At 36.9% G+C, this 16,872-nt stretch overlaps 1 protein-coding gene across 1 annotated transcript; it reads right to left on the reverse strand.

Moving 5' to 3' along the window:
• Positions 1-5,792: 5,792 nt before the first annotated feature.
• On the reverse strand, positions 5,793-8,247 carry LOC149025984 (9-cis-epoxycarotenoid dioxygenase NCED2, chloroplastic-like). The gene has a single exon (XM_089146199.1). It carries the CDS (start codon positions 8,096-8,098, stop codon positions 6,212-6,214), a length of 1,887 nt encoding a protein of 628 aa, XP_089002325.1. The 5' UTR covers positions 8,099-8,247; the 3' UTR covers positions 5,793-6,211.
• Positions 8,248-16,872: the final 8,625 nt, after the last annotated feature.

Consider the following 16,872-nt stretch of genomic DNA (forward strand, 5'->3'; position numbering starts at 1 on the left):
CTCGATTTGATGGATTGAGATGTACCGCTTGACCATAAACACGCAGGACTGGAGCGAGATCCAAATCAAAGGGGCGCTGTGTCGGAGAGGTGCAAGCCGGGCATGATCTTCTATCGGCAAAATCATTTTTCATATTGCTTATGGTCCCAAAAAAACCATCAAACGTTCTCTATTTGCTTGTTGTCCATTCAAGTATCCAGCACAGGCTGGGTTTGTCAGTGTGTTATATTCAAGCATTAGTCAAAAGGAAAACACACAAAAGCCAAAATTAATTTATGGTTTAAGTTTTTTCTGACATTTCTACATGTTAGGTCCTCAAATTTCGGACATACTGAGCAAACCAAACAAATTTCAAAATTGAGATCCAGAAAAAAACACACCTGCTGGGACCATTAATTGCATGGGTTCAGGACATTTTCAAGAAGAAAGCATTTCTGACCAATCACAATTTGGGGTGCGTGAAAGGAGTGTAGCTAAGAATTTGTTTGTTGACATTAATCTTAAAATGGAAACGTTTGGCTGATCTGAGACACCCAATTGTAAAAGCAAATTTGTTCCTTTGTGAATGGCAGCCAGTGTAGATAATGAAAATGGATTCTTTTATGTTTTCAAAAGAGTGATAGAGTGGTTATTAAAATCATATGGTAGGCCAATGACAGCCACAATTTCCCTGATCGAGAAGCTTTAATTGTTTACTTCACCTGTTTTGCATGCAAATTGTATTTGTGTTTTTTCTCTATTCCAACATAGATCAGCCGGGATTTCTCCATGTTCCAATGCCTGCAAGAACGGCGGGTGGGCGGGCAGCCTATCCCGGAATACATGGATGAGGGCATCATCTACAACACCACAACCAGTAGTCATCATCAAGTGCTGTTTTTCATATATGTGGTCGTGAAATTGCCAGCAGCAAGCTTTTGAAATGGGTGGTTCAATGATTTTTATACAAATCTACTATAGCCGACTTCACCTTCACTTTAGCCAACAATACCATAGAAATCAAATTAAAATATATATATATATATATAAAAAAAGTTAAATAAACCTCGTCATCTTCACTGTCATTAGGGTTTTGAGCATTTAATGCAGTGCATGATTTAGTTGTTAACTGAATATGGGTGTGTGTGTGTGAACATCTATATTTGTATAAAAGTAGCTATTTTAATTTTAATAATAATAATAAGAGTAGTAATAAATCAAAAATATTTAATGGTGAGAGTTTAACTGCATTTGGCTATTTTCTTAAAGTTTATCCTATTCTTTGAAGTAGAATATTTCATGTAATTATGTAATTCATTTGACACACATTATAGAAAAACCCTTTCAAAAAGATCTAGGATCCAAAAGTAATGTTCAATTCCAATCAAAACCACAAATTTAGATGGAAAAAAGATAAAAACACAACAAAATGCTAACTTTTGACTCTTTGGCATCATTAACATGAACCCCAAAAGTCAAAAGAAGGTATACCAGATGTTTTCCACTTTCTGAAGGATTTGCAAAGATAGGCTTCGTGGATGTCTTGCAAGAGAGAGACGTGTTTTTGCATGAAATTTCAATTACAGGCTTACCTTTCATTTGTAAATTGCTTAAATGGGGTGGTGGGGCTTTGAAACTGAGGTTTGTGAGGAATTTAACACTATTGGATAAAAAAACCCAGGTTGAGGTGTGAATGCAACGAGGAGTTCTGAAGTAGAACTCTATAATTGGTCAAATTAGATCATTTCGGTACTTGGTATTCATACAATGGAAGTGGAGAGACTGAGCGGCCACTTCCCTTTCCTCTTCTTTGTAAAACAAGTTTCTGGGCTGCTACGACAAGTGTTCAACTTCAACAACAATAACATAAATAAAGTTTCCAATAATGAAGAAGATAGAAAGAATATAATTAATATAGGAAACCTTTGAAGTGTGTGAAGTTTTGGAGGTATAATGAGTATATAGGAGTAGGGCATCTGTGATTAATTATGACAAAAAGGGTGACTTTTCATTTGCTTATCTCACGGTTAGGTAGCATTTAAGAATAAGAATGAGAGGAAATTATGTGTTGGTTAAGCATTGTTATTTTGGGAATGGATTCTTGAACTAGCTTAATGTTATTTTTGTATATTCTCTGGTTGAAGAGTGCATCATGTAGTTCGTCACCGTCCATATATAGATTTTAAAGACCAGACAAAGTGATGTATGTTTGACTTCAACTATCTCATTCTCATTTGCTTGTGGGCTCCAAAGCTATCTACATTCCATTGATCTTAATCCTCTTTGTTTCCACCTACAATTAACCTTCGGCTGCTACTACTGTTCTTCCCTTCTTTCTCAGTTAGTTTTTTTTTTTTTTTTTATCTTATTTTTGTTGAAGCACGCACAGAATCTTCACTCAAATTCAGCTCTAGAAACAGTCAACAGGGTCAAGGCCAACGTTCAACTTCATATATATACTTAGGACTGGCGTGCCAGCTTCGTTTTCTATCGCCGTCTCTACTTTCTTGGGTAAGAGAATTAGTAATGTGATGTGAGAGAATCCATAATATATAAAAACACAAGTAATATCGTCAGCTGTGACAACATGAACCCAGTTTACAAGATCACAGTCGAGTTTCATTGGCTCTCTAACTTTTGACTCCACGAAATGATCGCTTACATGTTCCTCTTGATTTGAATAACCTTTTGTTCCTCGGCGGTTTCTTGAACGCATCTCTCTTCTTCTCTAGTCTTTCACAAAGTTGGCCAATGGAGACCAATTTGAGCCATCAACCCCCCCCCTCTCTCATATGCAGGTATTGGAACTTGGAAGAGCTGTTTTTAAGTCACAAATGGCAATAAGCCCTCTTTGTATTCCATTATTTATTTATTTATTTATTTACAATTTTGCAACTTTACAGATTTTTCTTTCTATATCAATTTCATTTAACCATATATCATGATGTTGACCCATAACAAACGGGCCATGGCCCCATGGCTAAAACCAAGACAAAGACAACTCAAATGGAATGACTGTTGTGGGTCTTATATACTTTGCATGCATGAGCCATCAACTTTAATTGAAGAGACTGCAAAGCAAAGGGAACAGTCGTTGAAAGTAAGAATCAGTGATGGGTAATGGAAGGATTAATGAAAACATTGGTTGAATCTAAAATGTTAATGAGATGGATATGTATGTAGTTATGTTAGTTAATTGAGGTAGAAGCAGTTAATGCTGAAGAAACATTGATCTATCATATCACTTTACGGTTGAGGAAATTAATTATGCAATTGATGGTCGGTTGTCTTATTCCAGACATTTTTATTATTTGATTGATTGATAAAATCAATTTTGTTTTGCTTTACTTCTGCTCTTTTCCTCTTAACCTTTTCTCATGGGAAAGCATAATTTCACATCCCAAAAGACAAAGCCTCTGGATCTTCTGCCCTGATCATGTCTCCAAGGGATGCCCACCTTACTGAGTCATCACTTATCACAAACTCACAAAGGAAGGAAGGAAGGAAGGAAGGGAGAGACAGAGAGCATGCGCAACTCATGTGTAGTACTTGTTTTGGTCGGTGATCTGTACGTGTTTGGTAATTTGGGATACTGATTTTCTAAGTTAATGATAAGATTGAGAGTTGAAACCAGGGACAAAGCTTTTTTACATACATGCATTTCCAGTAAAAGAAGAAGATTCAGGGTTTCTAGAATACTTGGGAAATCAGGTCTATTTTTCTATTAGATGAGTCAAATTTTTGGAAGGAGTCTTGTTACTTTAAGTCAAATATATAAGACTTAGAAATTTTTTACCTTAGTCATTATAATGAGTTGATTCGTTTTCTCAAGTGATACCAAACCAAATTTTTAGTAATGGAATTGCAAAAATAAATATATTCAAATTTTAAAATAATAAGAAACCCTCTTCGAATATTTTTTTTATATTTAAACAAGAAGAATATTAAATATACCATCAAGGAACGGAAAACCGAACCTATGATATTTTCACAAAGAGGTATTGTTCGTTATCAACTAAGTAACCCTTTTGATGGTTCTTGGGTCTGTTTTCTTGAATTCAAATTGTATTGATTATGATTTTTCTTTTTTTCTTTTCCAAAATTCTTGTCCAGTCTCTTTACATTTTCTATTGATTTTTAAATTATACATATTTATGGATTAAGAAATAAAATTTGACCCAGTTGGACAAGATCTCCGTGCAAATATTTTCATAAAATTTGACGAAGTTCGACAAGATCTGAGTACGAATATTTTCTGAAAATCAACTAATGAACATGATTAAATTTCCCAACATGTTTTTTACACGAAACGATGGAGGTTGGATGCTTTGTCCATTTGTTCGTGTCTCATATGTCAGTGCATTTCCCTTTTATGTCCATTTTGACACTCAAATAACAAGAAAAGAGACAAATCTTTGCGACCAAGACGTACATGAATAACGTGTACGTAGCTTACATTCGAAGGTCAACACATTGCTGTATATATTTAATACTTATTATACAAAGTAGATCGAGAAAACTCCATCGAATGGTAAACCTTCCCCAGCAACAAAAATCTCAGGTAGTGATGAAAAGTTTAGAGATTTGAGTAAAACCTAGAATGGGCATGGAATAAGGGTTGAATAAAGCCAGCCCAGGAGCTTTGAATTTGATACCAGCCATGAAACTTCCACAAGCAAATTACCATGAAGCTTCCTGGTATGGTTGCTTTGTAAAAAGAAAGACACGATTTTTTTGTTGGTCGGTTCATGGTGGAACCCATTGGAATTTAAGGCTGTCTTTGAACTTCTAAGCAGAAAAACACAAATGGTCGTATGAGAAAGTAGTGTTTTGTTTCTCTCTCTCTCTCTCTCTCTCTCTCTCTCTCCGTGGAAGAAACACCGACACACACATATGTATACACAGAGAAGACTAGGGACAGTCTTCTCCTTCCCCAGAACCTACGACTAACAGTAAAGTTAGACTCTCTCTCTCTCTCTCTCTTGAAGACTTGAAGATATCTTTTTTTTTACTACTCTCTGAATTCCAAACGAGGACCCATGAGCATGCAACCGTGAACTGTGTTTGTTTGCCACCTTTTTTTTCTTCTTCTCTTGTTCATCCCACTTGGTCGAAAGCTATGGACGGCAGCTTCTCAATGGTGAAAGCTCCTTTTAGACTTTCTCTGAATTCAAAAGTTAGTTCCTAAACAACCGACATTTAACAGCAACCTTTCCGTTTTTACGTTTTACATCCCATCGAAATCAAGTGTGCTAACTTTTTCTATTCCCTTTCTTCTTCTGATCAGTATATAAATCAGTGTGCACGTATACCTGGGACATTTGGAACTAAAATAACTAAAAACAAGGTTTAAGGGGTTACTGCATTTATCGCAAACCAGAATCAATATTAATAAATGGTATTTCATGATATTTTTATGCTTATCCACTTGGCTAATCCTTAAGGTGGAAACTTTATTTTCATTTTTATGGGGAGTTCTTGATCCTCTAAGTTATGCCCCGTGGAATATTAACCTATTCCATAAATAGATGGAAGAAATATTGGGGAGAGAGAGAGAGGGATTTTGCTTGGGCATTTATTCGGCCAGATTTTAAGTCGTTTGGATCCGCATCTGGGTCTAAAATTTGATTTTAACTGCTTTGTTTCTCAACTGTTGAGATAGAAATCTTGATCAAGATCTCATTCCAACTACCCATAATATCTCACTGAATGATTAAAAGGCATTTACCTAAGCAAAATCAGACAAAGAGAGAAATTCCAAGAACTAAACAGTTAGTTTCGTGAAGAATACGGTGATGGAGATGCAGTGCATATATCAGAAAAGGGTGATCATTTTATTTATTTGTTTTCAATATTTACAAAAGCAGAAGCACAGGTAAAAAAGAAGGTGAAATAGTACAGGAAAATATGTTTCTATAAACAAAAGAGAGAATGTTGAAAAGAATAAACAGACACCAGAAACCAACTGAGCTCGAATATGAACTATACAGTCCCTAAGCTACAAGCTGGTTCTTCAAAACCTCTCCCACCACCCAAGAGAAAAAAAATATATTATAATAATAACAAACCTAACTAACTAAATAACTAACTTAACTAACAGTGAACGGTTATGTAAAAGTGGGGAAAATTTAAAAAAAAAAAGCTGCGAGACTCCGGGGAGTATCTCTAAATTAAGCATCCATCCCTCTGGTAATCTCTGTGATCGGATGATGATGATGATGACGATGATGGGCTAAGCTTGCTTCTGCAAATCTCTTGAATTGATGAAGGTACCATGGAAACCATAGGGTACCCTTGAAGGTAACTTGATAGAAGCTTCAAGCTCCAGAGTCATGGCGTTTACAATCACAAGCTCGGACTTTGACGTCTTCTCATCATGCATGAATGCTACTACGTAGCCATCATCATCTGTCTCCGAATTCGGCAAGAGAAACGGTTCTCCGCCGTATTTACCATCTCCATATATGAACTTCTTGACTTCTCCGGTAGAAAGATCGATTTTTGCAAAGCCGGAGACCTTCGGCCATGGTTCTGCAATGGCCAGATAGACGAAGCGTGTCTTCCTACCCAGCTGATTCCGATTCACCATTCCAGCTTCGAGATTCAATTGCTTGGAGGCTTCGATGATGGGTCTCCGAGTTGATAACCCGGTCTTCAGATTGAGTCGGATCTCAGAGAGAATGCTCTTGAGCCCTTCATCGCATTCATTGAAAATAGAATCGGGTGGAGTCATACATGAGCCAATCACCACAACTTCATCAGTTTCTGGTTCTTCCCAAGCGTTCCAGAGATGGAAGCAGAAGGAATCGGGTACTTCGACCCACCTCAACCCAGACGAGTCAACCGCGTTCTTATCCAAGATTCCGAAACGGGCCGTTTTCTTCTTATCGTAGACCACCGGCGAACCACCATGAATCATCTCCTGCAGCTTGAAAACCACTTGTTGGTCGGGAATCACCACGAAATTCTCTGTAATGGCGAAATCGTGAATCATGGTTGGCTCTGCAACTGGAATTTCTACGTCGGGTGATTTGATTCCGTTTGGGGAGAATCGGAAGTACTTGAGATATGGCTTTTGAATGACATCGTAGCTTAAGGCGAAGAGTTCGCCGGAAACTGGGTCGAGCTTCGGGTGGGCAATCATGGCGGATTTGAGTTGACCACTGAAATCAAATCGGCCGACGGTTTTAAGGTCGCCGGAGGAAGTGATGCGAACGTGGTAAGGAAAGTCGTCTTCGGACATGGCGAGGAGTCGACCGTTGAAATAGACAAGGCCGGCGTTGGCAACGCCGGTGCCGTGGTGAGGATCGAGGAGACCGAAGAGGCCACGACTGTAGAAGAGAAGAAGACGAGCGATGCCGGAGTGGCCGTGAAGTTCACCAATTGCTTTAGGGAAGACAGGGCGACCCAGTGCACGTTCTTGAACTAGGCGTTGTGTTTCGGTGAATCGGCAAGAATAACTGGCGGCGCCGCCACTTAATGTAACTGCGTGAATCATACCGTCACCGTCAAAGAAGTGGTGACCGGCAACGGGCTGGAAGTGGGGATTCGCGCCGTTGCGGACGTAAACTCCATCAATGCAATCAGGAATTTTGCCGGAGACTTGTAAGCGGTGCTGGACTGGTTGTTCTGCTACAGGAGCGAAGTTCCCGGCGATTTGGACTGCTGGGTCTGCTGTTTTCGGAAGTGGGTTTTGGCGTTCACTGTAAACCAGAGCTCCTTCCACTGCATCTAAGGCCATAGCTGCTATCCTCTGAAAGATATTCCATTGCTGCTGCTGATTGTTCTTCTTAGCCTCTTTTTTTCTCCTAACATCTCTGTCACTGCTTCTATCTGCTTCTTTCGTCTTGGGCTTTTTGGGTTTGGGAACAGTAGGGGTTGTAGTGGTGGTTTTTGGTTGGTAGATTGAAGGTGTTTGTTTTGGGAAACGAAGCACTGAAGGAGTGTGCAAGGAGCAGCTGATATGGGTTTTCTTTGTAGGACACTTGAAGAAAAATAAGGACCTGGAAGTGTAACCCAGGTCAGTAACTGAGGAAGAACAAGGTTTAACTTTAGCCCATGAAGAAGAAGAAGAAGAAGAAGAAGAAGCAGCAGGAGCTACTGCTACAGAAGCTGCCATGATGTTGGTTCTCTTCAGATGGATGATGTGTTGCTGCTATATGCTCTTGCTTGGATGTTGTTGCTCTGGTGAGGAAAGAAATAGCAGAGATTGCGATTGGAAAGAGTGGAAAGTGAAGAAGAGAATAAGGTGAAAGTTGGGGAACTGGGGAAGGAGGGAACGAGGTATATATAGAGGATGAGCAAAGAGGAAATGATGGACCTCGACATCTTAGAGAAGACCACGTGGTTCTGGAACCACTTCCCTTATTGACATCAGAGAATTAAAAAGGTCGGAAAGAGAGACAAAGCTGCTTAGATTTTTGACACGATCACTGCCTCCCCCAATACCCACTCACACTCCAATTCACTTTCTCATATCATTTCAGAGAGAGAGAGAGAGAGAGAGAGAGAAAGAAAGTGTTTTTACTAGCTACTGATGGTTATTGCTCAATTTCTACCCAAAAAAATGGTTATTGCTCAATTTAAGATCTGGGTTTATCATAAAAGGGTGATTTGGGGTCTATGATTTATCCAATTTGACAAAACTCGATCATGTCCTGTTCGAACTTCCAAGCTCTTTTATGAATATAATTTTAATAAAAAAAACATAAAAATTTTAAAGACAAAAAAAGATTATTCGTAGAATAACAATCTATATGGCCCCTTTGTGTTGTCTTATTCCGTGTTCTTTCCTCATTTGAAGGTTACTTACCACGTGGCCTTCTTCCTCTCTTCGCTACCTTAAATCTAGGTCACTATCATTTCTACCCCACACGCTTGATCACTCGCATACTCTCTCTTTCACACGCACACATGCAGAAAGTCTAAGAAATGCCATTAATTAATATCTTCTTTTCATTATCTGATGAGTATTTTAAATGCCTTTCACACCATCAAAATTCTTGCTTGCTTAGAGATGCAAATCATGTAAGCATCCGCGTAAGCAGCCATCTAGCATTGGTTTAAAGTTAGTGAATTATCTGAATATTTACTTTACTGGGTTCAATTAAAAAGAACCCATTTGGCTTTTGCCCCTACACCTAATTGAAAAATCACAGATTTTTTTCACTATTTCTGAAAAGATCCCATTTGGCTTGCAATAACAAGTGGTTTAATCTCTCTTTAATAACACATGAGAATAAACTGGATAGTGTTATTTGAGGCTAAGATGTAAACATAGGTGAGCAAATCAGATCAATGGAATTAAATCCATGTTGCAAAATCTAAGTTGATAACGATTCATTGATGCAAGCTTAATGGTTGTCACTTTCTCTTTTGCAGAGCCTTTTGATATACATTAGATCTCAAAATTAACTGATCCATCATGGGATTGGCTAGCAATATTGCATGTAATATAGAAATGTGTGTCATGGGTTAGCCATTATTGGTTGATGAACTTCATGACAAAAAATCATCAGCAAACCATCCGAGTTGGTGATGACAATATATAATTACTTGATTTAAAAATTGAAAAAGTTTCCTTCACAATTCGATGAAAATTCAATACATCATTCTAGGGCTCATAAATATTTTTATTGTGTATTCTGAAATCAAATCCCACATAGATTCTTATTCATCATATGGCTTCTGGACAATTTAATTTAACTTGTTAGTAAGATCTGATACCTTATAAAATCTACTAAAGAAGCTTTTTTTTTTCTAAAACCTAAAACCCTTAATGTAAACAAGTGAATGCAGTTACTTTTAATGGAGACAAGTCTTGGGTAGGTACCCTAATAAACGGCATTGCCCATCTGTTCACATTGTCATTTCTCTTAGCATATCTTTGCTAGAGAGATTTCATCTTTAAGAGAAACAGTTCTTTTTTCTATTTTATTTATTTTTAGGTAGAGATTCTTCCCCTCAGCCTTTTTTTTATCATTTGTTGAGAATAGTTTAGTATAAGAGGTTTCTAAATCTCAATGATAAGCTAGCTAACAAACGTATCCTTCTTTATCAAATTTACTATTACCGTATAATATATATGTTGGTGGAGCTAAGACTCTACAGGGTCATGGATTTCTCTAAACCACAGAAGGGTAGAATATTAAATTATTTTTCATTGGAAAAAACTAAGGAAAATCCAAGAAAGATGCCATTCTCAACCTCAGTCATCTTTGATTGCATCTGAAAACTAAAACCAAGCTGACATTCTTAAATCTATCCACATGTCTGCACGAGGCATTTGATACACTTGCTATCAGATCAGATCCATCAAATATTTGTTTATAAACAAAACAAGATTTTAATTATAATCTAAGTTGTGACGCCGTCTTTATTCCTCTTTCTTTACTTTGTTGCTGGTGTAAGTATCCATGTATTTTTCCTAAACGATAGTACTACAATTTGGAAGAGACTTGGAGATCCAATTACAAATGGAATTAGGTAAAAATTAGTATGGAAAATAAAATTAAAAAAAAAATTCTAATTGAATAGCTTTATTTTTAGTGAATATTCCACCAGATCGAATTTTTACTATTATTGCACAAATTTACATTGTTCCAAATTAATCTACCTTAGCCTTCTTTTAGCTAGGTATCTATGTGACTGAAGGCCTAAATTATTTGTGAAGAAATGCATCTATTGCTAATCTATGAGCATGCAATAATATCCTATGACATAAAGAGGCTTCTATAGATGGTCAGACCAATTTTTCTTGCATCAAATGACTGAAAATCTTTCCAGAAAAGTGATGGGAAGGTTTCTAGATCTGTAACCTTATAGTGTGCTCATGGGCACTGGACTGTCCTTTGCTGAGACAATGTGAGGCATGGAATGGCCAAGCTGAGACAACTTGCAAGCCTTTTTGTTTCAGAAGGGAAATTAACAACTGTTCAATCCCACTTGCTTGCTGTTGGATCCCTTAGTACAATTAATGGCCCTTTTCATTGACAGTTACGAGTCAGTAGAGCATATAAACCACACAATGGAACATCAGATCACCAAGTGGATCAGTCCCATGGTGACAGACGACGTTCCATCTCACAAAAGGATGATTTGTGCTTAATTGTACATACATGTATATGTTTTTCCTTTCCTAGCTAGACTATATGGTCTAGTTCACGGTCTCTGTGGTACTCATAAAATGCGAGAAGTGTCAATCATAAAATGATGGAGAACACTCAGTGATCGATGCTTTGTACCTAATTGTACATATAAGTATATGTTCCAGTTTACGGTCTATGTGGTACACATAAAATGCTGGAGAAAACCCAGTAATTCTTTGTACCAAATTGTACATATAAGAAGAAGTATATGTTGTTGTTTCTTACCCGGCCAGTTTACAGTCCATGATGGTCGATCTATATGGTACACATAAAATCATGGAAGAAATCTTCTTTTTGTTTATAATATAATTCCATTTCCATGGACGGAATGCAGACACATATATGCCCAACTGGATTAATGGCGGCATGGACCAATCTATAATGTTATGAAAAGGGTAGGATGGTCCTTTCCAAAAGGACGAGATACATCATACATCATACATCATACAGACGAGACAAAAGCTAGGCAACTTGGGGGAACATGTCTAAACTTCTTCCATTTTCACACTACATTGAACCCCCAAAATATCATTATAGCTTACTTATTTGTCATGTCATGTAACATCATCAATTCACCAACTAGTATATTACCCCCCCCAAAAAACAAATCACCAACTAGTGTATGGCTAGCTACATCGATAATTTCTTCATAATAAGATGACTCAGAAAAGGTTCAACACCTTATTCGATCTAGGGCTCACAAATCCTTAATAGGGTTTTAGTATGTTTTCCAAAGTACCCTTTCACTCCTTGCATCTAATGAAGATGGCTTCAGTCATTATAGAACATGAATTGTACAAAAGTCATTAATTTGGTTTCCCAGTTTTCATGTCAAAGTAGGTGAGGATATTTCAAGTTTCAACTACAGTGAGTACTCCACTTGCTAATGGGTTTGACAGTACATTGGCACTTCAAGGGTCCTTGCAGTAGCTCAGCTGATCATAGTGTAACAGACATCAGTTCACCAGAAAAGCTTGATAGCATGCGACAAAGCTGAACGCCACTTTAGAGGCACTTGCAGGCAAAGCTAACCCTAATTGGTGCAACATGAAATAATGCATCTTCAAGATGAGCAGAAATTTGGATTCAAAGAAAGATAATTTCTTTCCTTTGTACTATTAATTACTTTATATCATGATACTCCAAAACCAGCATTGGATTCTTGTTCTTCTCCATAACAGTACAAGTGGTTTATTAAAAATCTGTTGGATGGATCTCGTAGTTAACTAATCTCACAGTTCACAAGGTTCGAAGAAAACCTTTTTTTTTTTTTTTTTTTTCTTTCAGCAAAAATTTGATTTGTTTAATCCCTTGCTAACATGGGATTAGCTAATCATGGTTTAAGGAATTAATAATGTTTTGCAGGGTGATCAAGAAGTTGGTTATCGTCGCCGGCCGTTAGCAGTTAGCACATGATAAGCACAAAGATCAAAAACAAGATTTCCGGCATTGGCGTGTAGTCATGATCAAAGCAGAAACAAACATGATAGATGATGAAGATTAAATGATTAATGTAATCATCAATTATCTAGAATTAATGAGGGTTAGTAGATGGATTAAGAAATCTGGTTATATATTATTGTTGCACATGAGAAGCACAAAGATCAAAGGGAAACTTCTAATCATGAAAAAAGAAGTACTTAATATATACATATATGTCATCATGATTGATCAAAGGCAAGATTAGATTAATTCTAAAAATTTCAATGAACATAGAAATTCAAGTAGTTCTTCTTGATGAAAAAATAGTGGAATTGCATATGGGTTAATTTATAGGATAAATCATGGATGAATACTATTAAGTGCAGAAAATATGGAGCCTTCAGTTATTAATTAATTGGCTCTTATCCATGCTTTATGCACATGTTGGCACATGCATGAAACATTGCATTCCACACTTCACATTTCCTTAAGCAGTAGTGAATTATTATTATCTCCCAAGGTTGATCATGCATGGATCAATATATCATTTAATGGTAGGGCTTTTAATTTATTTTAAGTACTCTCTCAGTGCATGCCATTGTTAATTTAATATCTGCACTTGGCCAAATTAACCCTCTAGTTTAATCCAGAGCTAGCAGAAAGGGTCTTCGATGCTTTCAGGTTTTTGAGGAATGCCTCCAACCCATGTTTTATGGTTGATGTCGATCCAACACTACTCATGTGGAGAATAATGTATGAGAAAAGGGATGCAAATCATATGCTTCTTCTCAGTTCTCACATTTCCATTTCTTTATTTTATGCACAGTACGTAATTAATACATGGAGAAGCTAGGCAGACACCCATCATGTGTATATACATGTATATCAGCTTATAATAATAATAATGGAAGGAACCCCAACAGGCCAACCTAACCAGAAAAAACTACCAACTGCCATGACCCACTGAATTGAACCTAAATATATCTGTGGCTTTGGAAGGAGTGAAGGAGTGAAGGAGTAGTGATCTAGTACTGAGTCCTGACATGGGAATTCACAATAAGCAAAATGGGTCCTCCTTCCTTCTCGGGTTGTTTTCTCCTCCCAATGTTCATGCATGCATCTCTGAATTAGTACTAAAGAAGTTCCACAGTTTACCTTCAAAGAGATCACAAGGCCACGCCAGTAAAGCCATGAATCGGGTCTAAAGGTTTTACATCAGTCAATAGTTCAAAACACAATGATAATTAAGTACTGATGTGGTAGTCCCTTTGTCAAAAGATGAGAATATACTTTGAACTTGAAGACAAATTAAGAGGTAGGCATGCACCTCTTGCACCTCTTACAAATAAATGAAAGCCATGAAAGCTAGGGCCACCCTCAATGGCTGGCCCCATTTCATTGAAAGCTTCAATTTTTGTATTGGGTGGCACATGGAAGGCAAGGATTATGGGAAGATGAATGTGAGGTGGTTGGGCATATGATACCTAAAGTATGACTTGAATTGAACCCATCTGATACAATTAAGCATTTCTTTTTTATGGGTTGAATCAGAAATATCATTAATTTGTCAAAAGGAAACTATATAGAACCATTAATGGAGTAAATGAGTCTATAATCAGTGAATGATATCTCTATTTAGTCTTTGAGTTTAGAATAATAAAGCCCATAAATCCACTAATCTTAGTGCTGTACGTGGGTGCGTCTATATCTAAGAAATCACGCATTCTAAGCAAGAGTTTTGCACGTTTTATATTCTTAAAAACTACTTTTCAACCAGGTACTGATGAAGGAAAGCTCTATTTGCTAACAGTACTATTGGTTACTTTAATTTCATCTCTTCCTGATCACTTCCTTTGGTAAGAGTTCCAACCCATCGGGATTCTTAGTTCCATATATGTGATCCATGATTATTCTTCCTTAACAATCTAAGCTTTCTCCAATCCCAAACCTAACTATCGGATCAGACTATTAATACACTTAATCGGCTCCGTATTGGAACTTCCTTTTAGGCTGTTGATCTGTTTAATTAGTACCAAGGATTACTCAACAAGCTAGACCAACTTAATTCACAGTAATCTTATTGAACCATATATGAGCTCATATCTAGTTGATCCTATTTAGTGGATGCTACGTGGCAATAATTTTGGATTAATTCGATAGAGTGAGTTCCTAAACTTTACATGTTAGGTTTCCTTCTAGCTAGTGGGATAGTAATGCTCTTGTTTCGTTTTGGATAACTGGGTTACTCAGATTGAAGACTAGTTAATGGTGGAAAATGATCACTTATATACTAGAATATTAATTGGGTTTTGTTACAAACATCTTAATTAAATTTACATCTTGCATTTGATGAATTCTTCGATCACTGATCTTATCATTTTCCTAGCTGTCCTTTGTTCTTATCTACCTAGCCGTCAGAATCTTAAACACTGCCATTATTTCTTGGAGTCTGGTTCCAGCTTTCCATAGTCCAGATCAAACCAGAAACTTTAGTTTGGTGAGCTCCACAAGAGAGCCCTGTGGCTCTAGGCCAAACCCTTAATGGCAGGGAAAATGATCATGGAGTTCCAAAATTATTGCTTCATACACAAACAGTTGTTGCCCACTTGTCACACTTAACTTACTGTTCCACGTACAATGGCTTAGGTGGCAATGCAATTTGGGTCTGATCATTCATGAAATGCCACTAGGTCCTACACCAATATTAGCCATTGAAACCAAGTGCTCTTGTCTCCACTTGAAGATATTATTTTTCTTTTCACCTCTCATTTCCTCGTAAGTGAGGCTTGGATAGTGAATGTTAACTAAACTAACTTTCTTTTTACTACATACAGAAAATGACCTTTGATCAGTACGTATGGCTCTTTCTTCTCAACTCTCAATCCCTATAACAGTTCTTCTCCTTCACGAACTGACATGAGAAAAAGAAAGAGTGGAGAGAGAAGAGAGAGGGTGGAATGGATGGATAAGTCAAAATGGGTTTGAATTATTGATGATGAAGTGCGATGAAAACCCAATTGGAGGAAGTTATTATAGAGATAAGATCTATAACAGAAATTAAACAAATCAATTGGAAGGGAAAGCTGTGCAACTGCACATCAAATCACAAAAGTAAATTAAATGAGAGAGAAAGAGAGAGAGGTGAAATAATTATTTGAAACAAGAAATAAAAGAAACTTCCTAACAAAGAAAAAGAAAAAGAAATAAAAGAAACCTTATGAGAATTACTTACCATTAATTCCGCAAATTTGACTTAAAACATAGAGTCCCTTGTCGGATTTTTGTCCGGGGACCCACTCAGGTCGGTTAAGTTGTGAGACTTAAGTGACACTGAAATGTGAGTGGGACTGACTTACTGACTTTTTTTAAGTTTTCAAGAAGAAATATGATCACTCACCCCCAACTTGACAAGTACCCCCCCCTCCCTTTCATGTTTTTCCAAGACCACTTGAATTATGCTTTGAAGTTGCTCAATCTTCTTCATTAATAAAAGAAAAAAGAGAAAAAAGAGAAAGACCCATCTCTTGTTCAATGAATTCTCTCAATTCTAATGACAGACTAACCATCTTTGGACACGATAAAGGATATGTTTTTGGCTTATTAATCATTCTTTCCAACCTCCATTAGGTACCTAATTATCTTTTTTTACTTCTTTAATCAGCTCCTCTCATCACTTTTTTGCCTACCCTTCTCTTTTATGGGTATGATCTCTTGTTTTACTGGGTCAAAATATGACAACGGATCATGGTAAACGTATTCTCCCAGGTGCTTTTTGTTCTTTCATATCTATGACTTCCCCTCATCAAGCTTTTCTTAATCTCTTCTCTTTTCTTTTTTTTTTCCTTTGGGGTGTTAGGTTTCTTATTCCATCCAATTCATCAATGGGTTTGGCCAATTGTATTAGAAAATTTAGCCATAGATTTGACGAATTCTTACCCAATTTGGTTACGTGTGAAGTCAACTAAATGAAACAAAATATCTATTGTGTTGGGAATTTAATTTAGTCATAAATTTCCATGCATGGCTTTGCATTCTAGCAATCTACATTAACAACATATTTAGGCTCTCTCATGTTGATCATATTGTTAACAATATGGCCTTGGCCTTTGCAAGAGCTAGATATTGATTGTATCAAGTTGAAATTAACTCATTCATGGACAATGGAATTAATTGAATAATTAAGATCTTTTTAGCTTTATCAAGAAGAAAAAGAAAAGGATCTTTTTAGGGAAATCTAATTTCTAATTAGAAACATGTGATTTAATCACCTTTTCTGATATGGTCTTGATGCAATCTTTTATGAAGAAAAGATTAGGAGACGTGG

The sequence above is a fragment of the Hakea prostrata genome, chromosome 2, assembly GCF_041222555.1.
Source record: "Hakea prostrata isolate BN-2017 chromosome 2, UWA_Hpros_2, whole genome shotgun sequence".
Taxonomy (NCBI): domain Eukaryota; kingdom Viridiplantae; phylum Streptophyta; class Magnoliopsida; order Proteales; family Proteaceae; genus Hakea; species Hakea prostrata.

Bases quoted from the DNA above. Each gene is read 5' to 3' on its own strand.
- LOC149025984 (XM_089146199.1), bottom strand. From the start codon at position 8,098: ATGGCAGCTTCTGTAGCAGTAGCTCCTGCTGCTTCTTCTTCTTCTTCT.